Source organism: Meles meles, chromosome 5 (genome assembly GCF_922984935.1).
Source record: "Meles meles chromosome 5, mMelMel3.1 paternal haplotype, whole genome shotgun sequence".
NCBI classification, from domain to species: domain Eukaryota; kingdom Metazoa; phylum Chordata; class Mammalia; order Carnivora; family Mustelidae; genus Meles; species Meles meles.
The window spans coordinates 115,728,979-115,756,055 of NC_060070.1; the positions used below are offsets into that span (position 1 = coordinate 115,728,979).

The 27,077-nt window shown below is 38.9% G+C and overlaps 1 protein-coding gene across 22 annotated transcripts in view; it reads left to right on the forward strand.

Moving 5' to 3' along the window:
- The first annotated feature begins 447 nt into the window (after positions 1-447).
- Positions 448-27,077, forward strand: part of RIMS1 (regulating synaptic membrane exocytosis 1) — a 497,245-nt gene continuing 470,615 nt past the window's right edge. For all 22 annotated transcript variants that reach the window (XM_046005310.1, XM_046005328.1, XM_046005316.1 and 19 more), the window contains exon 1: positions 448-900. In XM_046005310.1, the coding sequence (XP_045861266.1) occupies positions 737-900 (164 nt within the window). In that variant the 5' untranslated portion in view covers positions 448-736. The remainder of the gene's footprint in view (positions 901-27,077) is intronic.

A 27,077-nucleotide genomic window follows, 5' to 3' on the forward strand; every position in this document is an offset into this window, starting at 1 on the left:
GACCAGGAAAGGGAGGATGACTCACGGGTGAGGGGTACCTGGGGATAGAACGATGTGGCGTGCACGTTGGCGAGCGTGGGGGGAGAGGCTGGGGCACGCGTGGCTCCGACCTGGGGAGTGAGCGGGTGGGTGCCCGTAGGCGGAGCGGCTACGGGACTGAGTGGCTGGCAGCTATGTCTGCGAGAGCAGCAGCATCACCCGGGAGCGAAGCCTCCGAGACTCCGCCTAACTGACACCCAAAACTCTCCCTCTCCCTCCTGCAGCCCCAAACTGGAGGCAGCCGAGCCTGGGAGCAGCCTCAGCGGCGGCGGCGACCGCGGCGGCTCCAGCGGCGGCGGCCCCGGCCCCAGCCCCGCCCCCGCCCCGCGCGCCCAGCGCGCGACGCCCGGATCGGCCGAGCCTGGCGCGAGCCCTCGCCCCCTCGCCGCGCCCGCCGCGCCTCCGCCTGCCCGCCCCCGCCGGCCGAGGCTGGGCTGCGGGAGGCGGCCGGGCGGCCCCGAGCCTAGCTAGGGCGACCAAAACAAAGGGAGCATCCGGGACTGGGTGGATGCAAACAACCATGAAAGACTGGGTTCTCTCTCTCCCCGGCTTTGCTGCTGCCGCCGCCGCTGCTCCTCCTCCTCCCGCCGCCGCCAGGAGGGCTCCTCTGTGAGGGGAAGCAGGGGCGCAGCTGCTGGGCGTGAATCCGAAAGGTGAGAGCCAGGGAGCCAGAAGAGGGGGCGGGCAGGCCACGAAAATGTCCTCGGCCGTGGGGCCCCGCGGTCCTCGCCCACCCACGGTGCCTCCCCCCATGCAAGAGCTGCCCGACCTGAGCCACCTGACCGAGGAAGAGAGGAACATTATCATGGCAGTGATGGACCGGCAGAAGGAAGAGGAGGAAAAAGAAGAAGCCATGCTCAAGTAAGCAACCCCCAGCCGCGCCATCCGTGCCTCCGTGCTTCCATCGGTCCATTCACCACTCACTCACCCAATCCTCTCGGCTGAGTGTGGGGGAGGGACGGGCGAGGATGCTGGGGCTGGGGGCGGAGGCTCCCGCCTTGGGGCCAGGGGCGCTGGGTTGAGGCGGAGGGAGATTGGGGGGGACAGCAGGAAGGAGGGGATGCCACCGAGCGGGAGCCCAGGAGCCAGGAGAGGATGGCTTGAGGCTGGGTTGCAGAGGAAGATTGGGTGGACAGGACCACCCTGAGGGTGGGGTCTGCAGAAGCTGTGGAGAGCTCATGCCACCCAGGTGGAAGGGCCCTGGGCTGGGAAGAGGTTGAGGGGAGGGGATGAGTAGGAGCAAGGGGAGGTGGGATGGAGAGGTGCTGAGAACAGCTCCTCTTCTCTTCTTGGAGTTGTTTAGGAGGTTGGGGTTACCCCAGTGAAGGGTGCCAGTATTTATGTAAAAAAAATGCTTATGTTAGTATTCATTTTGGTACTCATTCATCTCCAGATCAAGGTTGGGTCTTTTTTTTTTTTTTTTTTTTTTTTTTTTTTTTTTTTTTTTTTGGGCAGTTGCCATCTTTGGTAACCTGCCTACCCAGCTTCTCTTTAAGCTTTTAGTCACAGTCTTCTACACAGAATTCCTGTGTGAAGAAACATTCTCTTACCCATATATGATGCCATTGGCGATGCAAAGTTTTTAATAAGGGGAGAAGCTGATGGGGACTCCAGCCTGAATAAAATAGAGGTTCCTCTTTACTGGTTTCCAAGAGACCTCTGGGGCCTGCTCAGTTCCTGGTGGAAGCAGTACAATAGGGGATCACATATTTGCACACATCCCCTCTTAAAACCCATAAACCCTTCAAAGGCTTTCTGTCTAGTGCCCCATTTTCCTGTGTCTGGGGAGGGGATGGGGCTCCTTGCTGGTGGTGCAGGGGTGTGTGACACTGTGCTGCTGCTTATCATATTCTCAGAAAAAACTGCTTACAAAGTACTGGCATCCAGACTGGGTTTTCCTTACTCCTTAGCATCACCCACAGAGTAGAGCTGAAGGGGACTTCGACCCTACTTTCCCTTGGGAGGTCTTCTTGTATTAAGGAAAGTTTTCAACTTGCGGGTAAAGGAATTTGGAGACCCTGGTTGGAACTAATTCCTTGGTGTCTCCTGTTTAGCCCAGAAGGTGTATCTGGGGGCAGAGGATTGGCATGAAGAGCCAAAGGGAACCTGTTGCATCTGGAGTTAGCTGAGAGCAAAGAAGGGGCAGGGAGGGAACAGGGGTGACACCCACGCATGGAACACACCCATCAGGGCCTCCCCGAAACCCTGAAGGATTGCCTCCTCTAGAGAAGATGCTGCTACTGAAGCTTTCTTCTGCTTCCTCTCAGTGCAGCAGTGCCTGGAAGGAGAGGAAAGGAGGCAGGCTGCATTCACAGACTGATAGGTCCCCACCCGTGTAGCTGCCACCCAGATGGAAGAGGGGGATATCGGGCAACTGCTGTGGATGCTGGGTCACAGCAAAAGGGTAGAAATACAGTCATTCCTCCTGCCCTTTCATTGTAAACTCAGAAAGGGTCCATTAACTTGCAAGGCCAGAGCTGGCCTTGTTCTATAAAGAGCAGCAGGTTTCTGGATTCCGTGCTCCTTCTCATCCAAAAAACAAATACTTGAAGCCTGCCGGCTTGAGGGAGGCAGAACCCTCGTTAATCGGCTGCCTGTCCCTAGTGCAATACTCATATCCCTGGTGCTGCAGGCTTCCCCTCTTCTGAGACTGGAAGTAATGGATTGTGTCTGATGGTGCTGCTGTTTGTCTGTCTGGTTGTCAGTCCGTCTGTCCTCACTGGTTGCAGTCCCTGCCACCTGTCCTGGACAGCCTTTATGCTGGTCGGGATTTACAGGTCTCGTCTGTTCCTTTTGGTGTTCAGTGCAGACAGCAGGTGGATGGAGGCCTCCAGCAGCCAGCGGAACCCATGAGCTGCTGATAGGGTCCGACTAGGAAGGGAAAGGCACAGTGCAAGTAGTGGCCATCGCGCCTCTCCGTTGGCTGTTTCAGGCTGCTGGAGAGCAAGAGATTTTAAGTGGGAGAGGGTGAGTTTTAGGACAGAATTCCAAATCTGTTAACTGCCTAAGGATAGCATAAGATTGTATGGGCTCCTGTGGACAAATAAAATAAAAATGAAGAACACCGTCCAACTACTTATGTCTGAAGCATCTTTCCCACTGCTGTTCCTGTGACTGCTTTGCCCTAGCTTGCAAATATTGTTCCTTTATTGCAAGGATTCACAAAATATCACAGTATGTGATGCTGTTATACAACAGCCCTCTATCATCCCAGACCTCTGCATTAACTTTATCAATCAGCTTCGTCTGTTAATGTCTTGGCCTTTTGTGCAGTGGCAGATTGGTGAGTGTTTTGGAATCCCGGTTTGCTGCTGTGTAAGCGTGTCATATTGTCTGCACTTAGTGGAACAGTGCTGTACTTTTTTTCCAGAGGGCACTTTATGTCTTAAAAACTGGTCATTGTAGAGGCTATTCAGGTGACACATAAATGTGGGAACTTAACGACACAGTCATAAGTTGGTGGCCTTTTCTCAGCTTTGCATAAAAATAGTGGAAAACATGATACTTTTCACAGGGCTTTGAAATGTTTGTTAAATCAGAGATAAGTTTTTATGGTAATGATTGGTCCATCATATCACATATCTGAGAAATTACTTTGACAACAGGCCCCACAGAGAGAAAGTTCTGGTCACAGCAGTTAGACTTAAAGTTCACTTTTGTCATCACTGCCGAACCATCACCTTGAGCTACCCACTGTGCACGCTGTCTCTCTCTTCACAGTGTGTACAAATGTGCAAGGCATTTATAGAGGATAGAAAATTGATGTGTGAATATGGGAAAGATTAAAAACATTAAAATACATTTGTGTAGTTTCATCAGCCTTGATTATAAATTACTACTTGAATTGGGCCGTGACAATTCATCTTTAGATATGTGTAAATGGAAAAGAATAATCAAGCTAATTTTTACCTCAAGATTTCAGAAAAATTTTACTCAAAATTATAAGTGCTTAGTCATAAAAATAATTCATTTCGTTGGCAAAGTACACCAATTTTAAATACCATTGCCATTTAACTAGAAATAGTTGAACCCCTTTAAATAATTCTTAATGACTGATTTAATTATCTGCAAATCAGAGGTCTTTTCTTAATCTTAGTAGGTTTTTGGTGTGTGCGTGCATGCGTGTGTATTTTCTAAAGGCTTTTTGAAACCCAGCTTCCTCAATGAATACTCTTTCAAGTAACTGTCACCAGACACCGTGAGAGCCAATACATTATATGAGTTGAAAACTGCATTATCTGGGACCTAAATCAGAGAAGATCTTATTAGATCTAAAATCTTATTCCTTTTTTTTAATAAAAGCTTCATAGAGAAAGGAGCCACAGAATAGTAAAGGAAAAGAAAAAAATAGAAGTAGAGAGTTAAAGGGATTTGAGGATGGGAATTGAGAACCATATTGAAATAATTAATAAAACTACTAACATTTATTGAGCATTTACCTCATTCTGGCCATTATTCTAAGTGGTTATTGAATCAAATGCCAAAGAGTTGAACTATGCTCAAGTTTTAATACATGCATATTTGGATTCTCATAACAGCCTGTGCAGAAGGTAAAGCAGGTCACATAATCCTCACATCTTCATCCTAAACTCAGAGAATTCCAGTAATACCCTAAGCTGACTCACATTACATGGCGCAACCAGGATTCAAGCCCAGACCTTTTATTCTAAGTCTGAATATTTTCTCACACACTACACTGTCTTTCCACCAAGAAAAAGCTTGCATTTCATCTACCTTTTTCTTAAATTAGTTTGTGCTCTTTCCTCAGTTTTAGAGAAGTGGTTTGGCAAAAGATTAGGTTGACTTAGTAGATCAGGTGCTGATTATAGGAGGGCCTGGAGCTTCACTCACACTCTTAATAGAGTTTTCCTGTGGCATGAGGAGAAGGGAATTGTCTCCAATTTGAAGAAAATAGAAAGCGTCATTGTATAGTGGAAAGGCCATTAACTTTGGATCCAAGCATTTTGGGGTTCTAGTTCTAGTCCAGCACTTATTGTGTAAATGTGGGCAAGACAATTAAGTGGGGATTCTGTGAGGTTCTATTTTACTTACAAATTCTGCAATTCATGGTGTGAAATTAATTTATAGAAAATGTTGACTTTAGACTTCTCCCTCTCTTCTTTTTCTTTTAAATTATTTTTTTCATTATTATGTTCAATTAGCCAACATATTCTCACTCTCTTCTTAACAGGAAGCTTAATGCTGACTTTTCACACATCCATAGTATCTACTTCCTTCATGAAAGGAGAAGGAAAGTAGAAGTAGAACTTTTGTAATTTCAGCTTTTCTTTATCCTTTTTCTCCCTCTAACCGGTTATGCTATTATGACCTCATATGTATCCATAAGACTCAGTCTGAAAGGCCACAATTAGCAAGTGGGAAAAGAAGGAAAAGCAGACAGGGCAGCTGGGGAGGAGTGCAGAGGGAGTCCCCATGGATGCAAGTATCATGTTTTCACTGGGATTTGCAACGATTTTCATCTCTTACGCCTGAAAATATTCTCTCTTGTTGCTGAGACAAGGAAGGGTAAGAAGGAAAAGAAAGAACACAAATAGCAATGAGGGACCGCTGCTGAAACATGAGCTGGTGTGTACCATTTTTGAGATGTTGTGTTAAATAGAGAAGAAGGATAAAACTCACCATTTTACGTGAACTCTAGCTTCTTTTATGCCATTTATGGATAGGGTTACATTTAGAGAAGGTTAATCCTGAACTCTATGGAAATTTTCTTCTTTCAGCAAAACTTATCTTAGTAAGTGAATGTGCCCAGGACTGAATTCCCAAATATTTCAGAGAAAATATAGAATAGGGAAGCCTTAAAAAAGGAAAGACAGGAGGAGCTGTCAAAGAGAATGGAGGGAAAGAGACATAACCATTAGTTCACATTTTTGCTAACATGTCTTGACTTTCTTTTAACTTGTATGTGTTCTTTCTTAACCAGATGTGAGGGGGCACCATCATTTAAATAAGTATATTACCAAATTTGAAATAGAATATGGAAACCAGTGTGGGCTATATGTGCTACTGCTGACTTGAATAGAAACACAACATCTTGGGAGTGTTATTTGCTCAACTTGTTAAATGAGGAGAACGATTTATCTTAAACCTGTGCAGTAAGCTTCCTGGAAAGATATCAAATCAGAAGTCCTGAAATAATATCATCCCGCACCTGGAACATACAGGTGGTTGGGGCTGATATATCATGGATTATAAAGTCCATTGTATTGCATTTCATATACCTTTGTGGACAATTTTATATTTTTTTAATTTTTAAACACTTTTTTTAACACTTTTTACATTTTATTCTGTGATATGGATTGGATATTTCAGAGCTGGTCCTGCAAGTTGAGGTTAATTTTCCTAGGGCACATGACAACTAGTTACAGAACCCAGAACCTATGTGCCGTGACTCCCAAGTTGGTAGTCCTCTTGTAAATCTTTTTAAAAGTACATCAGGCAAATAATAATAATAATAAAAGTGTATCAAGCTGTGGTATTATGGTCTGTTCCTGTTTTCTCTTTGGTGGAGGGCTAACATTGATTGCGTGCCTTCCATGTGTCAGGCATTTGCTGGATACTGTATTTCACTTGTCCTGAGCTCACTCTTGATAAGAAGGTCTGCCTGTCAGTATTCTGTTTGTGTTCTAGTATTAGTGAAATTCCCAGCACTAGCTAGATACCTACCTTTGCTTATGACATTTAATTCTGGCGTCCAGAAAATTAACCCAAATGGGGGAAGAGAAGAATTTCTTCTGGCCAATGGTATTTTCAGCCCTTTTCTAAGTCCACCTCTCTTTAATCTCTAGATCTGGCCACAGCTGCTTCATTAACCCTCTGCACCAGGGGCTTTTCTGATCTGTTGGCTCTTTTGCTCATCGTGTTAATACCTTAGCATCTTCCCACCATTCTACTCCACCGTGAGGTTATTTCTTCTCCCCACGATTGTTCTCAATTTTATTTGTTAGGTAAGCTGTTTTGAACAAAGTGTTGTACAATAGTCAATTCAATAATAAGATCATTTTTTCAGGCTTTGAAAATGGGCATTGGGCTATTTTATTTTAATTTCAGGCATTGGGCTATTGAGGTAGAATAAAGAGAGTCCTTGGTTGAAGGCCTGATGTTGGTGTGTTAACTACAATTTTGTAACTGCCATGGTCAGAAGGGAAGGTGAACATCAAATAGTTGGATAGAGCAGTGGACTAAATGCTGTTCTTAACACGACCACTTTCTATAGGTGTAACCCATCCAAGTCTCATTTCTTTGTGTGTCAAGTAGAATTGATAATTCCTGCCTTGCTAACTTAGGAGGCAGTGGATAGTGGAAACACCTTTAAACTTGAAATTGCTGTATGAAAGACTACAGAAGAATCTCAAGATTATCTTTTCTGTGGTTACTGCAGCTACTAAGGGCCCTGTGAAGATGAGTTCTTAGAGAACAGTCCACTCATTGTGTCATGCCAACAGTAGTGTGGCGAGGGCTGCAGTTACCAGTTGGAGAATTTGGTAAGGAGGTGCCAGGTAAAATAAGTCCAGGGCTTGGTCTGAGGTGGTATTTACCTTTTTACGTTCTTTTTCTCATTAAATAGCTCATAAATGTCTTTAGCACAAAAAGCAATGTGGGCAAAATGATGAAGTCTGAAATAGCTAAAAGGCAACCCTAATTCAAAAATGTGAAGAGAAATTAGTTTAGGGTAATTTCCTCATCTTTTACTAGAAAAAGACCTATGATTTTAGTGCCACTGGATTTTATAAATTATTCATTTTCAGAATTGGCTGAATAAGGAGCTGTATGCTTGTCAAGTAGTAGTTTCTCTATCATGTCAGTTTATTGTTGGGTAATGTAATAGATTATACATTTTTCAGATTTTTTAAAGATTCTCTACTGGATGCTTTGGGTTTTCTGTGTGCATATTCTCATACATACTCTTTCATCAAGTTCGTGTCCACTTTGATCTAGATGAGTTTTCTGTGAATGGCAAGAGGGGAATATACTGTACTGACTTTAGATTTTCTACCTCTGTTGCTATCTTGTGAAAACTTCCTGTACATGTGAATGTTTATTTAAAGAGAAAAATAGAATTGTTTAAAAAGAAAGTGACTATACATGTTGGTTTGCCCAGGACAGTATCTTTTTATGCCTACATCTCCTGTATGATTATGGAAAGTACCTCTTTTTCTCAATTCTGTGTTTCAACATGGACAATAAATGATAATTTCTTCTTCTTTATAAGTTTTGCTTCTCTGATCCATTATTCATTTAAAATTTAGGAAAGTCAAGTAATTAACAGTTATAGAATATATCTTACCAATAAATAATACAAGCAAGTTATAGACATATTATTTTGAAAATCATGGTAAATGGAAGAGCTTTTGCTGAGAAGGAGGTGTTATCTTTTATGGAGTCTCAGTGGAATGCTACCTTTTATGGCAAAATAGAATTAAAATTTCAAAACATTTTTCATATAACACTGGCTATGAATTGCAACTGCATGCAGGACTTTCTTTATGAGTGTTATCCTTTGGGCCTTGCAAAGGAGCAGCCTGCTATTTAGAGAAGACGTTTAAGTAGATTTTAGAATGCAACATTTTAATAATTCTTCTCAAGTTTAGATGTTAAATAAGCTAATGTTATGGAAAGTAATTTCATACAAATTGAAAGTAATTAATGTGCTTAATTAGATATTAGCTATTTTAAAGAGCTATAATGAGCCAAATAGTTATCTTTATGTAATATAACAGGTAATACCTTGCTAGTGATTTATATAGTATTTAGTCTTTTTTGTGTGCATTCCCTATCATTATACAGGTAATTATTGTTTGGAAGATGCCTTTATATTTACATAGGGAAGATAAATGAATTGAAAACCAATGAAAGTATCTGCACCGTGTATGAATTTCTCTTGCCCACTTTACCTTCTTTTAATAGACTCACGTATGTTCACAAATGGGAGCTAGTATGGTAGGAGTTATTGATGGGGCTTTCTGGCTGTATTTCCTACACTTCGTGTAGTCTATTTGATTAGCTACCCAGTTGCATTCCTGTGCTCAAATATGATCGATTTTTGAGCAGTATTCTAGGAGATTACTGATATTCTCAAGAATCTCGGGTTATTTTAAAGTTGTAAGTAATCAGTGCACAAGCATCATGTGCCACATTGTCGTTCTTGATGTTTAAATGTAGCTCTTAACAAATGCAATGAGAGGCTCTTCATTTGAGTGGCTAGCTGTTTTGTTTTCAATTTATGGGGTTTTACACTTTCGAAACATTGGGCAGATGATATATGAAATATCTAGGGAATGTTTAAATCAATTTATCAGGTTTCTTTATTATAGGATAGTATATATCTATTCACATTTCGAAGTTCTATCCAGGTCAGAAAGATTACGTAGTGTATTAGCAGAAAGAGATGAAAACAAAAGTAGCCAAATAGCTTTTCCTTTTATATTTCACACAGCTTAGCAGATTTGTCTTTCTTAGCTATCCTGTCTTGTAATATATTGGAGCTTAAGTCTTCTTTCCTAACCCCTTTTTTCAGGAGGAAAACTTGATGTCTTGGTATCTGAAATAAAGGGAAATTGAAATGAGCTGGCTTATATATTTGGGATATTAAAATTTTGGTAAGAGTAAAAATTGTAAAGAGATTTTACTTTGACCATCATGACAATTGTCATAAAAACATAATTTGGAAAAATTAAAATATAATAAAGTCTTCTTACGAATTAGGCTGGATATTTCTTTTTTTTTTTTTCACTTTTTTAAATTTCTTTTCAGTGTAACAGTATTCATTGTTTTTGCACCACACCCAGTGCTCCATGCAATACGTGCCCTCCCTATTACCCACCACCTGGTTCCCCAACCTCCCACCCCCTGCCCCTTCAAAACCCTCAGGTCGTTTTTCAGAGTCCATAGTCTCTCATGGTTCATCTCCCCTTCCAATTTCCCTCAACTCCCTTCTCCTCTCCATCTCCCCATGTCCTCCATGTCATTTGTTATGCTCCACAAAAAAGTGAAACCATATGATACTTGACTCTCTCTGCTTGACTTATTTCACTCTAGGCTGGATATTTCAATATAAAGATGTCTCCATACCCTAGGCCAAATCGAATGACCTAATTTATAGGAACCTGGAGTAAAAACTTAATACTAGTCTGAAAAATATACTATTGTCTGAGTTTTGTTCCAGACACAGGCACTGAATGGGACTGCCTGGTATTTGGAGCTCCAAAGGCTTAGGCTATAATGTTACTATTGAGTAGATCTATGATTGATAATCTGTCACATGGCTATCTATCTAGTCTCTGTCTTCCATAAAGGCAACATAGTTTAAGGTTCTTAGAGGTCCACATGCAGAAAAAGAAAAAAAACAAAGAATTTACAATCCCAAGCCAAGTAGCAGATAATTTACCTGGTGAAGTAGTACAAATGTTAAAAAATACAATGTGTACTTTGGGAAAATGCTAAAATAAGCCATACAAAATAGTTCAAAATGAGTGGTGGTTATAATAGGAGTTGGAGGACTTTTTCGAGCTCTCTCTTGCCCTTCTTTCTGTAACTCCATTTCCTTCTGATTTGTCTTCTCCTTTCCTATGTGTCCCTAATCAAGCTTCCACTAATAATACAGTGTTGCTCTTCCCACGGGTCCTACTCTCAACTTTCTGCTACCATTTTATGTGCAGTTTCTGGTCAATTTCAAATACGTTCATGACTTCACTCATACATATTTTGATGATTTCCAGATATATCTTACTATCTTAGAATTTTCTACCAAATTCTGAATCCATGCACCTAACCTACCTGCTAAAGATCTCTACCTGAATGTCCTTGGGAACTTCAAACCAGTTGTGATCCAGAATCATGTCTTGACCTTCTGCCTAAACACAGTCTTTTTTTTTTTTTTTAATTTAAATAAACCCTGCCTTTCTGGATGGCATCTCCAGGGCAACTCCTTATTCAATCCATTGTCAGATCTTTCCAATTCAGTCTTCTTAGAGTCCTTTGAATTTCTCCTTTATTTTCCAATTGCGTTGCTGTGACTTTAATGTAGACTCTCATCACCACTGACTGGGTTGCCTGCAATAACCTCCTAATTCATTTTCCTGCCACTGATCAGAACACCCTTCCCATCTCATCTTCACACTGGTGGCAGAGGAATAGTTTTAACTTTCATTTAAAAACATATACATAAAACTCCTGTGCTTTCAGTGTAAAGATTAAATTTCATAATCTGTACTATGCCTGCTGTCTCCTTTCACTGGCCCAGGCCCACCTTCCTGCCATAGCCTTACTGAACAGGAACTCAAAGTAATCACCGCAGCTTCCCAACTTGGTGACTCCACTTGTGTTTTTCTCTGTGTTAGGAATTTCCTTCTCAGTCTACCTAATTTTTACATAGCCTTTCATATGAGTTCAAGTAACATCTCATATGGTGCATCTTCCCAGATTAATTTTTGTATTTTTTTCTCTGTGCCCATCATTTTTATAACATTTTTCACGCAACAGTCCCAGCTCAGTACAGCATATGTTCCTGAGAGCAGGATCATTCTTATTTGCCAGTGTCTGGCATGTACTAGGTGCCTGAATTTTTTAAACTGTGTGTATGAATGAATAAATCCAGAGGATGTGGAGTAGAAGAGTCACCTAAGGCTGCTGGATGGATTAATAGGGTATGAGTAGGTGGATGGAATGGGAAGGTTATGCTAACCATGGGTATTCTATCAGCAAATTCTGAAAGCAAAAAATGAGCTGAATGTTTTTGGCTGTTGAGAAAACCACAGTTGGCCAGGACTTAGAGAAGAAGGTACTGGAAGTTGGATATTACAAGGTGAAATTGAGGTTGCTGGGGGGAGGTGGGATTGGGAGAGGGGGAGCGGGGCTATGGACATTGGGGAGGCGAGGCGAACCATAAGAGACTATGGACTCTGAAAAACAACCTGAGGGTTTTGAAGGGTCAGGGGTGGGAGGTTGGGGGAACAGGTGGTGGGTAATGGGGAGGGCACGTTTTGCATGGAGCACTGGGTGTTGTGCAAAAAGAATGAATACTGTTACACTGAAAAAATAAATAAAATGGAAAAAAAAAAGAAATATAGTTTTGAGATGATCTGTTGTCCTCTTAATTTATCATGAATGGCTTTTTGAAGGACAGCATTTTTAAAGTGTTAGAATGTCAGTGTGGGAGGATGTAAATAATACATTTTAAAAGGTAATTCTCTAAACAGACATGTTTAATGGAAATATTTCCTTTGATTTAAAACATCACTAACTTCAGTAACAGTTTAAACCACAGTATATGTTCTCTGATTTGGTATTTAGAATTAGATCATAAGCAAAGTATTGTACTGGATTGTATTTTTAATTAAAAATTCCCCTTGTTTAAGTCATCTTCTAGACTTAAACTCCTTGAATGCTGGTATCTTCTTCTAATCATATTGGCATTTCCTTTGCTTAATGCTATGGCTGGTATGTGGTTGAACCTTAGTAAGTGCTTGTTGAACTGGATTGCTCAGTCTGCATGCCCAGGGTAGAAAAACACTGGTCTTTGATATAATATAACTGGATTGAGTTGAGATATGGATGAGATCTTAACATCCAGTCCAGGGCTGGCAAATACTCGGTGCACAAATGACTTCGTGAACCTAAAAAAGCATCAGTGATAAATGTTAGATGTCTCAGAACATTTCTGAGTGTAGTACTCCAGGCCATCAACTGATGAGAGTTGGCAATCAAGATGAAACATTTTAGCCACTGAAGATATATTCCAACTCCACTTTTAAGAAGCGAAAACTAAGGCCCAGAGATTCTTTCAGGTTTTCATTATTAATTAGTGAGAGAGTTAAGTATAAGACTTTGTGTCTTATATCTTCTGACCCAGTGTGTTTTCTACTGTCATACTCTCTCCACATAATTTTAACTACCATCAAATCAAAAAACTATTTTTTTTCTAATTTTGCTTTGATTTGTCTGCTCAGTAAGAGTATATGCTGTTATAGGAAAGAGCAAGCTCCATGGGAACACTTAATTACTTTCTTGATTTTGAATTTTGTCATATTGAATATTATTCAAAGTAAGTGGATCATTGCCAGGGACTAAGAAATATTTTATTTAAAGATCTCCTTTGCTATGATATTTGTTGGGCTTATGTTTAAGCTATCAATACCTCTTAATTGTGATAACTTTATTTTTAATTTTTAATACTTCTCTGAAAGATACAATGTTTTCACTATGCAGTAATTTATTTATGATTCCAAATAGCTTTTCCTACTATACCTTTGAATTATGTACATATTAAATCATATTTTGTTGCTTTTTTTTTTTTTACATTTAGAAAAGCCAGTTGGTTTTTGCTTGCTGTGAAAAGAATTTTTCTTGGTTCCCCCTCATTTGGAAGTTTGTCTTCAGCTAGACTGTTGGTCAGTGACCCAAAGAAAGAATTAGAGGAATGGGAAGGAAATGGCAACTCACATATGCATCCACAAACACTCTGAACTCATCCATGCACCTGTACATATAAACTATCATACCCACAAACTTGAAAACTTAAAAAACATTCTTTCTACAAAATCTTTTTAAAGAAGTTCATTCTATCTCACTTACATAATTTGTGTAATCTAGACATGCCTTGTATTACTCTTTGTAACTATAAATTTTGCCCTGTTGGGCATTTTGGAAGAAGCAGCTCTGTATCAGTATGATCCCACCCTGGCCATGACTGGTTGAACTAAAAATGGACACTTGATCCAAGTCCAAATGATTCGTTGGCCAAGAACTAATGAGATTTTCTTTCAAATGGAAAACAAGAAAGAAATCAGAGGTTCAAGAAAATGAATAATATCTATTTATTTTTTTCTTAGAACAAAAATAGATTGAGCAATTGAGATATGCCAGGCATTGTACTAAAATTAATAAAACCATCGATCCCCTACCCTTTGTAGGAGAAGGTACATTTTACATAAGTGAAATTTTAAAATAAATGTAAAATTAAAGTCTATGATAAATGTAACCCAGGACAATATATGATATATTTTGGTATATATTGGATATATTTTGGTAAAATGATGTAAACCAGGAGTTTCGATTAATATCAAGCTGGCCAGGAATGGCTCTCCATGGAAGTGACAGTGAGGACTGAGCTAATATGAGGATGAGTGGGAGTTAGACAAATAAGGAGTGAAATACCTAGCAGGCAGGAGGAACACAGGGTCTCGGGTAGAAGGCAGAATGGTACACCTGAAGAAGTAGAAGAAAGCCAGTTGTGGAAGAGGAGAAAGCCAAGAGAAAGCCAGGAGGGGCATGGTTTGAGAGGCTCTTGGAGAGATAGATAGAAGCTTCACACTTTGGAGTCCTCCAGATCATGGTACTGAGTGTTATCTTTATCAAAGGAACCCAAATATTTTGAAGAGAGATATGATACATCCTATTAGTATTTTAAAATATTCTGGCTACAGTATCAAGAACTGATTGGTTGAAGGCCCAGGGCATGTCTTTGTATAAACCAGCTGGGAGGCCATTGCAGAAGTTGTGGTGAGAGATGTTAGAAGCAAGGACTTCGATGGTGATGGCAAAGTGTTAAGATTTGAGAGAGATTGGGGAAGCAAAAGCCATAGTTATTTTCTTTTAGTGGATTGAATATGAGTTGACTTCTGACTTGTGCCACCACATTTTGGGAGCATCTGGAGGGATGGAATGGAGATCCTATGTTTAGTCTTGGTCATTAGTCTTTTGCAGGCTATAGATTAAGAACTCAGAAGACAGGATGGGTTGGAAATATAAATTTACCAGTCATCTAGCCATGAAGTTACAGGTGGGAATGAGTGATTAGATTAAAAAAAAGAGAAAGCCTACATATGAGTCTTAAGGAAACCTCACTTTTGAAAGTTAAAACGGGACAATGACCTGGGAAAGACACTAAAACAAAGAAAGGTAGGATAAAACCCAGGAGACTCTTGATACAGCAAATAAAAGGGAAGAGAGCATTTCAAGGAAGAAAAGGCACTCTTACTAGGATGACCAAAACAAAGACTCAATATCCAATGTTGGTGAAGGTAATGAGGAACTAGAATTCTTACGCATCACTTGTGGGAGCATAGTACAGTACAATCACTTGAGAAAATTGTTTGGTAGTCCTTTTTTTAAAAGCTAAACACGCATCTACATTATGACCCAGTAGTTCAACTCATAGATATTTATAGAAGAAAAGCGAAAACATGTATTCACAATAAGAGAATGTTTATGAGAGAATGTTTATAGCAGCCTTCTTCATAATAGCCCTAAACTAAAAATAGCTCAGGTGTCCATCAGCAGAAGAATGAATTTTAGAACTGTGGTATATTCATCCAATGAAATATTGCCTGGCAATAAACAAGAGTAAATTGCTGTTACATGAACAACAAAGATAAATCTCAAAAACATCATGCTGAATTTTAAAAGCCAGATACAGATAGTGCAGACCATATGATTCTATTTACATGAATCTCTAGAATAGGCAAAGTTAATCCATGGTGTTAGAAACCAGATTTGTGTTCTCTTTTATGGTAGCAGGGCTGAGGGATTGACATGAACCGGGAAAGGTACAATTTTCTGGAGGGACAGAAATATTCTGTATTTTGTAGGGATGTGTATTACATATATGTATGCTTAGTTGAAATTGATCAAGCTGTGCACTTAAGATCTATGCCTATCATGGTATGTAAATTTTACCTGAATTAATGAAAAGGAAATTCTGAGACATCAAATACAATGAGGATTGATAAATAGCTATAGGATTCAGTTGTTGGCTTCAACAAGGAGATCATTGGTGACTTCAGAAAAAGTGGTAGAGCCAGAACTAGAATGTAGTGATTGGAGTGAGAGAGACATGAATCAATCCATATACTTAACACAGGAAGTTCTTTTGGGATATTTGGGAAGGGAGAAAAGAGGGGATACCTGGAAGGAAATGAGAGTTAGGTCCAATGTGGGCCTCTTTTAAATGGAATTTAAATAGAGTAAATTTAAGAATGTTTAGCAGTTGATGGAGAGAATACAGTGAACAAGATGGTTTGAATAAAAGAGAAAGGGTATAAGTTTGTAACTGGAAAGATAAGGGACTAAATGTCGGATAGTTTCTGTTTCCTGTGAAGTGGGAGTTGAGTCATCTTCTGAGAGTGATGGTAACTGGAGATTTGAGGATGAGGAAGAAAGTCTGAAATAGCAGGGGTGGAAAGCAGGAGTATGGATTTACCAGAAAAACAGACAATTGCTAGTCTACAGAAGAAGCCGTGTTGGGCCATGTGCAAGATGGGTCAACAGAGAAGGCGATACTAACAAAGGCATGCAGGTAAGAGAGGCCTTTTGGCATATGAGGCACCAAGCGTCTTTGATCTTGACCTCCCGGACTGAGTCACTCTGAGGCTGGTTGAACACTTTGCTGTGTAATCTTTTTTTCTTGTCTTTTGTTTTTGTTTTTTGGGGGTTTTTGTTTGCTTGTTTGCTTTTTGATTGCTGTGTAACCTTGATCTGAGCTAATTTGAGTAGGTTTCTATTTCTTCCAACCAAAAGAGAGCCCTGATTAGGATTTTGTAATTGTTCTTTTTTTTTTTTTCCTACAAATTGCAAAGATAGTCTCAAATCTGTATTTAGGTTTTCATGCTCAGAGAGAAAGAATATTTTTGATTTTTCAATTCAATAAAAAACACGTACGTGTGTGTGCATTTGTGTATACATATAAAAACACATGAAATCTCCATAAAGGAGTACACTGTTATCAAGGTTAATTATACTTCCTCTTTTCCGTATAAATCTTTTCAGTTCATGTTTCTTCCCTGTCTCCCAGGATGCCCCAGTTTATTTTAACTTGAAAGCATTTGGGGATACAGAATCCAGAATGACAAGATTTGCTTCACATCCTTTACCATGAGAGACAGTCTAGGAAACACAATGTGATACAAAAGACCTGACCACTCTATTTTTTTTTTTTTTTCCCATCCTTCCATCCCCGTGGTTGGAGAGTAATTTAGATTTCTTGTAGGTTAAGTTCCCCAGAAGCAGATGCTGAGATGAAGATTATTGTGTAAGAAGTTTATTAAGGAGTGCCTTCAGGATTAACATCTGTATGGGAAGGGAAGCAGAGAGGCTGGGAGAAGTTGGGCTGCAGTGGGAAGGTCTCAGTTAGACCCTTGAGAGCTGTGAAACTGGCTATAATATTCTTACATTGGCGAGTCACTGGATTCGTGCTGTCAAGGGAATGGGTTCTGGCTTTGGGAGAGGTGGCTCTCTTCAGATGTGAAGGGAAGGTTGATAGCTAAATCATCCTTAACATGTAGAGGAATGAGTCTCCCCATCTTGAAAGGTGCATCTGGACAGCTTGGCATGGCATCTGCCTAATTTTAGCTGAAATTCAAAATAAGAAATTTGGGGAAGTTAAATATTCTTTAAATGCTTAAAAATTAAAGGAAGTCACAGGTTAAATATGAAGTCAGTTAATAAGATGAGGATAAACCTAAGATTTATAAACAAAATTGAGCATTTAAATCAATTTTTAGTAGCGTCCTGATTGTAAGTCTGTTTGAGGGATTGACAATATCACCAAATCCTAAATTATAAATATACCTATGAAATACTTGCAAATGCCTGTGTGGCAATGACTAAGATTTGTGGAGGGCAGTGACTTCACTTGAGAACTGATTTATTTGTTTTTTTCTATATTTATTGGAAAGGTATGCTTTCATGAAACCTTTGGTTCTCTTTCCTCCCACCAATTTTTTGTAAAGAAGACAATCTACCTGGAAATTTAGACAGTGTGGAAATATGCAATGATGGGATTTTAATTCAATGATACAAGTTTTGGGGCAACCTGTGGCATGTGGTTTTTTGGAAAATCCCCTCTTCCCATCTAGGTATTTGTTCCCAAAACAGTCCTTACCTCATCTCTTGAGGTTTGTGCCTTCCATAGGAATTAAACTCTGAGGGCTCCTGGTTATATAGGAAAATAGGAAGACCTATTCAGTGCTCAGTCTACATATCTCCATTAAATTTAAAATATATATTTGTCAAAAAAATTAATATAAACAACTTTCAAATCTTAACATAATAAATTTTATTTCTTATTTGCACAGTTCCATGTGGATTGGGTGGCCTTCTTCCATGTGGAAGTAGGGATCTTGGACATGTGACCACATCCAGATAAGAGAGGGATGGAGGAGGTAGAATTAACATGCTTTACTACAGCTCATGGGCCATTGGCCAGGGCCAGGCAACTGTAAGAGATGATGAAAAATGTAGGCGAGCACATGGGATATTTGGTGAGCAAATTAGAATAATTTAAAAGTAAATTTTTCTTAAACTACTTATTTCTAATAAGGAACTAGTTTAGTTTCTTTGATGTAGAAGTAATTAACCTGTTGAAGATAGAATCAATATTTAGACTCATGGAATTTGAGTCAAAAAGGTCTTTAGTATTCAAATCAGTGGTTTCCACACTGTGTCTGGTGGGGCTGTCCCACAGTGTTGGGGAGTAACGTTGACTGGATAAGGAAGAAGTATTGTTGGGTAGGGTCTAAGCATCTATGCTCTGTGTTGCTGCTTCATTTCCATCTCATTGCATTTATCTGTTTAATATTTTGTGATTTGGGGATCTTACTGAAAAAAAAAAGTGTTCTGCAGCAAAAGGAAACATCTGAAAATTACTCATCTATGCCAGTACCCTTCTTTTATAGTTATGGTGGTTTATTCATCCATTTAACCAATACTTTTCAGCACTTCCTATGTTGCCAGTCCTGATTTAGGCTGTAGGTGCAGGGTTCCTGTCCTTCTCAAGCCTATACTTTATATGTCTCAGGTAGCTCCAGTAGTAGTAATTATTGTGGGATGCACGGGAATGAGTACCTGGATTTGAGAATCAAAGAGACCTGGGTTTGATTCCAGGGCCCTACCAGTAGCCCTGGAATCAAAGGTACCATGTGATCTTAAGTCATTTATCCCACAGTTGTCTCATCCCTGAAGCACGGGTGGGTGGGAGAAGTAAACGAGATAACAATGGTTATCTCTTCATACATGGGCATATCTCTTCAGACATGGGCAGCATTAGCAACTGTTGATGATAATAACTGTTATAATAATAGGAATTTAGATAGTACTATGCACCCAGTATTCACATCTCTTTGAATATAAAGACAGGTACAGCTATGCTGTATGAGCACTGTTTCAGCTCAAAAGTACAGTACTTGCTGTGTTGATACTATATAAAGGAATTTTGAATCACAATTGGAGCTTTGGTTCTGCCATTGTACTAAGCCAGAATACTCCTATTCATTGTAGTGATTTTAGCACAATGCAGTTACCTGAGCTTTAGGAACACACAGAAGAAAGTGGGTGCTTTTTTTTTTAATGTCGAACGAGGGTAATATGCCTTATTTTAGCAGCACTTTGGAATAGACTTACATTGGATTATGTCTGTGGATTGAATTCTTAACATTTGTTGTTTTCCTGAGGAAGCATTTTTCTCACCTGTTGAGTTTATAATCTCAGATGAATGCATACAGATTTACATACATAATTCGTATGGTCTGTAGTCAATGGAAAGGATTACTGTGTCTTGAGTGTGTGGCATGAAAGAGTACCTCCAACTGGTCGGGCTAACTCTTTGCACAGGAATACTTTACTTAAAAAATTAATAGATCACCACATTGAATCAGTGGCAATCTTGAGTAAATACTCATAATAAATGCTGAATACAATGTAAAAAATAACCTTCAAAAATATTCTTTAAATGTAAGGCTGGTGTAGACTTACACTGGTGAATAGTTGACATAATGCTGATGTTTTCATACAAAGTTAGGGGTGATGGTGATATTTCCCGGTATTTTAAAAGGACATATACATCAAAGCTCTGCACCTTTGCTGAGATTAAGATGTAACGAAAATACAAAAAAAAAAAAGTGTAATAAAAACATCTAACCAGCACTACCAAGTTCTAGCTCACAGCTTGTGTAGCTCCATAACGCCATATATACCAAAATGTCTTTTTTAAACTCATGAGAAAAGCAAGTGTATGTAATAAGGTCTGTGTTTTCTTGGTGAAACTCTGGCAATTTGGATATATATTCCATAGCATTTAATGCAAATTTTCTAAAAGATGAAGTTCCTTCCAGAGCTTTCTTTATATGTAAGTTGGCAATGATTTATAAGGAACAGTATAATTCTGAGAATTTGTTCTTAGGCTTTTTTTTTTTCCCCCTTCACGTTCGAAATTAAGAGGCTGACGTATTTGCCTTTGTCATAGCAGGCATTACTAAATCTTCCACACCACATGGTTGGTAAGAGGGCTTGGTAATATGAAAGGTGGGAAATTATAATTCCATTTACCCTCTGGTCTCTTGGTTCTAGTGGGACTGGTGTTCTTTCCCCTCCACCTCCAAAGAGGGCACTCTGGCTTTTAGTTTCTGTTTTTATTTCTTTAGGGAAGAAAAAATGGGTCATTTGGGCAGAAATTTAGGTACTTTATCTTCTTCCTTCCCTTTGCTCTCTACTCCTCCTCATTACAGGAGACAGAAATATGAGAGCCTCAGTGGGGAATTTTCCCAGAAGAGAGATGAAGCATTCATTCCTCTATTATGCCAGTCATTTCCGGGGAGGAGTGATTTTTCTTGTTTGGCCCTTGGGCTCTCCCCTGCTGGGTAAATCCAACTCTGTGCCATCCCCTTAGGGCTGCTGGAAGGGAGACCTTCTGGAGGAGAGGAGCTGGGTGGGTAGGAGGGAGGCACTACTTCCATGAGCTTCTTCTCTTTGACCTCTCCTTGTCAGAGAGTCAGCCCTTCAGGGTGAAATCAGCATTTCTAACTATATGGAGGCTGCATATAGGGTATTTAATTTACTTGTAGACAAAACAAAACTGTGGATGAGGCAGAACAGCACATTTCGAAAGGAAGAGGATGCTGTGTTGGCTGCACAGTCATTGGTGAAGTTTGAGCACCCCCTATTATTTTCCCTTCAGCATGATGTTACAATATGTTTTGTTCAAGTCTTAATGAACCTTTTCATCTGGTAATTAACTTTTTTACAGTGTTTCTCCTACCACCATATATTTTTGTTTAGAAAATTAAGACCCAGAGCCAAAGTCAATGAGTAAAATGTTTGTTTTGCAAAGAGTGTGTATTTAAACCTGTAAGAGATGATTAGAGTGTAAAGTGAGAAAGTTAAAAAGTCGTTTAATCCCAACTTCCTTGATTTCCTCATGTATCAGTATTTCAGTCCTACGGTCTGGGCAGTTTATTTTATAATTCCCATTCTTTGGAAATGTTTCTGAAATCATCTTTTACTCACATTAAGTGACAGATATAACCACTGAGTGAATTCAGTGGCCTCCTTTTCATGCTGTGCATTTTGACACCCACGAAGAGTTGACTCTGAGTTGGTGAAATTTGAATGGCAAACTGACATCCTAATTACACATTCACTTAGGAGTTCGTGGATTCTGGTCTTGATTCTACTTTCTGTAATCTAACCCTCTAGGGTCTCTGAGTTTTCAAGAATGTTTCATTTGTTTAAATTAATTAATTGCGTAATTAAAATAATGTTTTGGCTCTGGCTTGCATCAGGAAATACAGAGGTACACTAAAATTACAACAATTATGTGATTCTGTAAGTTACTGCAGAGCTTATTAAACTTTCAGGAAGCTCTGTTTTTTATGTTCATGTCAGATCTAGTTTTTAATTTATCTGAAGTGGTTTGTAATTATTGGTAATGCTGATAATAAAATTTATACTGTTTGGATCAGAAAAAAATTAGTATAGACTCAACCTTTTATTAAGTGCAATTTGGATTCTGAAATGTAATTCCTGGCACTCCGCATATGGTAGATGTTCTGCTTTCTGCCTTCCTTTCATAGAACACAAGTGCAGCCTAGATGAGGAGTCAACCCATCTCTTTCAAACACTGATGATTTTTTGTATGTTGGATGGTCAAAGGATTTCAGCATGACTGTCTCAGCCTCTGCTTAGAGGTGTAAACTGGAGCCAAGGAGAGTTAATTTACAGATGGGAAATAACTTTTTAGTAATAAGGCTATGGTGGGAGGCTGTGAAAATCAGAGAAAGAGGCATTTCTCTGCACACACTCTTTCCTGGATCAGGAGAAAATTAAAAATAACTGCCCATTTGGTAGACTATCAGATAAGCTGACAGTCCAAGGCTTAGGGGGAAATGCAAACATTTCATGTTTCAAAAATACGTAATTTTAGAGGGATGGAGAGAAAAGTAAAACAAAGGTTTCAGTGTATTTGTCTGACTGTGGAAACTTTGGAATGCAGTGAAATACTGTGCATTTTTGGACTGGCCATATTTTAGTCTGTATGCTGGCTGTGAGGTGTCTGGGTTGACAACAGGGTGTAGCACAGTCAGTCATTGGTGGCCCATCAGTACACAATGTCCAGTCCATGAATACACACCAGGCCACGTGATGCTTATCAAACTCTTGCACTATTAGAATTGTTAACTGGACATAAAGTCTCATATTCTGTATTGATAATTTGCAGTTATCAGTGCTTATAATTGTTTTATGTACTTAGAGGTTGTTTTTTTTTTTAACTGGTTTTAAGACCGTGAAGCGAAAGATTTTTATTTATTAAGGCCATCTTGGCAAAATTCAGGTAAATGCCTGTTATTGGTGTTCTGAATTATTGTGTATGTTTTATGACTTGAACTTATTTCCTGCTTGTTTTCTTGGTCTTACCAAGATACTTATCCCCTCTGCTCTGTTCCTTATCTGTTGTGATCCAGGATTGCTCTCAGAGATACTTCATGTACGTTTTTGATGATGTGTACTACACGCAATATCATTTTTTTGGAGTACTTTTGCCTATATGCTCTGTGCCTCAGGTAAAACGCAGAAAACAAAAGAAGTTAGTTTTAAGTAAATTTGGATATTTTTCAGGTGTGTGAAAGTTGTCCTCTGATAGCTTGAAGTTTGGCTCAAGCCAAAAATTAAATAATCTGTTACTATCCTTTTGTCGAGTAAGTGGTAAAGAAGATCTTGGGGGAGTCCTAGCAGCTACATAGGATGATGAGTCTGTTAGTCAGCCTGGCTCTACAAGGAAGACTGGATTGAAGAAGGAAAGAAGATCAGGGGGAGAATTTTCCACTAAAGCTCTTCAAGGGTGAAAGTAACAGTGGAATCAAATCTAATTTAGGTTCTATAGGCAGTGCATTAGGTGAAATTTGAGGATTGTTGAAATTTTACTTTTAAAAACCCCTTTGGAAGAATCCACATGGAAGGCAAACCATCACCTCTGTTCTATCCTCTGGCATTGCATAAAGCCATTGAGTGCCACTGAGATTATGTAGTTGTGTTTTCAGGTCTTTGTTGGATAAAAATTATTTGTGTCTGTATGTCACTGAATTCACTGAATACCATAGTTTCACTCAACTGGAGAGGCATTCTGTGGATGAGAGACAGGAAGTGAGACTGCCCTCGCGTCGAAGATTCTCCTGCTCACTCAGAGTAAATGCTTATGGAGAGAATTGGAAATGGTGAATGGATTCCTGCCCACTATTTAAACAATTTTCTTATTTCTCTCTCTGTCATATGGTTAACTTCTCGTAAGTTTAATGCTTGTATTATGCAAATGCACTATTTTTGTGGTCAGCTGGCAATAGCCAACATCTCCTAGTTCCTCATACTCTCCCCCCCCCCTTCATACTCTTTCATGATGGATTTAGCACTGGAAATAAAAATATCCATTGGTAAAGATTTCTCTCTTTGAGATGGATCACATCTATAGAAATAGGGTAGACTTGTTCTCACAAAATCTTATTTAACATAGCTTTGAAACATACAAAACTACTGAAAAACTTGGCTTCCTTAATACACATCAGTCTAAAGGTAGAGGATTAAAGGACGCTTATTTGTCAGAAATCTGTTGATACTTGTCAAGTGTAAGACACCATCTGGCCCTGGTGAGTCAGTATATAGTAAAGAATTCATGTCCCAGGATTTTACAGGGCTTCCACCTGATTTTGGCCTTGTTGTTTCTTTTATGTTTTATAGCTCTTAAATTTGACCTCATCACATATCCTTTAAGACCTTTGGGAGTGGACCTCTGTCAGTGGGGCTTCAACTGAAAGGAGGAAATCATTTTTCTTTACCAGTGCCACAACCCTTGTATCCAGTGTTAGGAAACTAGCTTTATGTTCTCAAATTTTTGCTGCTCTCTCTATGTAAGATCTATAGATAGATATAAGATTTTTTTTTAAATCTTCAAGGTCATATCCTGAAGCTAGTCATTCGAGTCCAGATGAGATTTTGGAATTAGGTGTAGAAAAATCTGAAAATGAAGTAGACTTAAAAACTGGCATTCAACCTTGCCTTTTCTGTAGTCTATGAAATTATATCAGAATATAATTTCTGATATTATATTCTGCCTTCCTCATGCCTTCCTTCTTCAGCTTCTTTATGTGTTGTGCCATTGTGCCTCCAATAGAGCAAACATAAAACAGCAATGTGTAAAATATTGGAAAAGAATTTAAATATCTACCTTTTTCTTGCTCTTATCATAATTTCTACTAAATTATAATAAATATATTTTAATGACTCTTGTTCTCACTGAGTCTTCTTTCATATGCTGACATACTTGTTTAAAATGTCATAGCTTTGTTCCAGGGATGGTCCCATATCTTCCCCGAACAATGACTTGTTGCAATGACAAGGAACCTCTTTAATGGTAAAGAAGGTGCTCAAGAGGTCTTGATGAAACATTTGGCAAATATTAGCCCTTAGAAATGAGCATAAGCTTAAACATCCAATTTAATTGAACAAATATTTATTGAGTAAGTATTATGTGTCAGGTACTGAATCATATTCCCCAACAGAAAAATCTATTAGTAAAATAAATAGAACTTTAAAGGGGAAGAGTATTTGCTGTCTTCTGTGAACCCGGTGGCATAGGAAAGAAGGATTTGATGTTTCAGTATTATTTTGCAAGCAAAAGACAAACACCTTCATTATAAAATCCTAGGTAAAAACAAATGTGAAAACTAGACCTCGTGAAACCTTCTTGAATTTCACACGCTATCCTTTGTTCTGAAAACAACTGACTGCAATCAGATATGGTTTGAACTTTTTAAGGGAAATGGACTGAGACTTACTTTTTCTTTATTTAAACAAAAGTTACTTTGATCCAATTATTAAATCTATGTGCTAATGCCTTACTACAACCACAAGTTTCTGAACTATATGTTGTAGGTTTTATGTTAAAAGACTTATTATACTTATTTGAAATGTGAGAAATATTTTGTCATTTAAAAAATCAGTAATTAATTTGATATTGCTAAATATTTGTAAACAAGGATCTTACAATAGAATGTACCTGGGGGATAGTTAGGCTTAGCTAATCCAGCAGTATGACAGATGGACAAATTGATGTGGTTGTTCACAGGAGAGGCTGGAAGGCTGAATTGAGAGGCTAGTTGGTCAACAACCAAGCATATTTTGACAAACATTGATTTTTTAGACTTCAATATTGTTTGGGGGGAATTAATGTGTCTTTTTATAAATTTTATAATCTTCTTAAAATTGCTTTAAGAATATATCCCACACTCCCTTCCCCAGTCTGTTTCTGTCTATACTGGGATTTTTGTAATATAACACCCTTAAATAGAGAACAGTTGCATCTAATCCTATTTAAAATGGTTGCTAAGGGACTATTCATAGGAGCTTAGAAATGACTCAAGATCTCTCTGTAAGGAGTAAAGGAGAAAAATTAAAGAAAAAATATACAGAAAGAATTTTGACATATGGGTTTGTATCATGTGGTTTCTGGTATTTAGGATGTAGGAATCATTTCCCAATCTGTGAAATTCTGGGCCTCCCATTGAGCCCTGAATCTTCTTCTAGCATGCTGGTCTCCTGTTTTCCTGAAGACTCCCCTGGGAAAATAAGTTTACACAGCTGAGTTTGGGGTGAGAGGGATACTTCTGTTTACTAGTACTCAGGTGTGGTAGAAAAATGATAACTAAAGTGTTGATCCATATCTCTGCTTACCAACTCCTTCAGAAGAGGAGGTAAGGGCAGTTTCTGGGTGAAGGGGAAGGGGTAAGACTAGCTGGGCAACTGTGCATGGTTCTTTCATGCCCATTTCAGGAAACACAGAGGCCTGTTTCATGGTGCTCTGTTTTTTGTTGCTGTTGTTTCTGGATGAATGTGTAGTATTTTTTCCCTTCTTTTGTGAGAGTGACTTTTACATTACTTTGTGACTAGGAAGATTTGAACTCTAGGGCTCGCCATAGACCGGGTGAAGTATGTCTATTATAAACATTGCTTTTTTTTTTTTTTTTTTGGCCAGTTGCAAATATTCAGGAGTTTGTAAGAGGGAACTTTGAATGCCAAACCAGAAATTTCTTTTGATATACAGAAAGTTAGAGATCTTGTTGGCCACAAAACATTTAAGAATGCATAGAAGGGCCTTGGCCAGAGATTTTAGAGCAAAGAACATAGTGAAAAACTTCTAACCCTAACTAAAAAGGTTAGGGTAAATTAATTCTCAAAACTAAGGTGGTATATGAATTAAAATATGAAACTTTAATAATAAGGGTGTCAATTTATTATTATATGGTTATATTTAAAATAAGAACTAAATAGCTTTGTTCATATACCATTGCTAGTTAATATTTACTGACTATAAAATACAGAATTCTTGTTCTATGAAACTACCAAAATCAGGTGAGACATTTTTAAGAGTCTCCATCTCATTTTGTTAGACAGCTTTGAGATCTAAAGCACCATAATTGATTATTTGTTCTATAGAGAGTAAACCTAACTCACTGATTGCTGGCCTCTCAGATGAAAACAAATCAAAAATTAGGGAATATAAAACATGCTAGAAATTTAGGACCTCTTTTCCAGGATTTAGGTTATCTGAGGGTCAGGGACATCCTAAGTTGATAACCTTGGTGATTCCTGCAACACTGTAAGAACACCTTAAATACAGTAGCCATAGAAAATCTTTGTTGTCCAATTGAATTTATGTATGTAAGAACTTATATGACTTTGACTTAATCCTGTTTGAGAAGCTT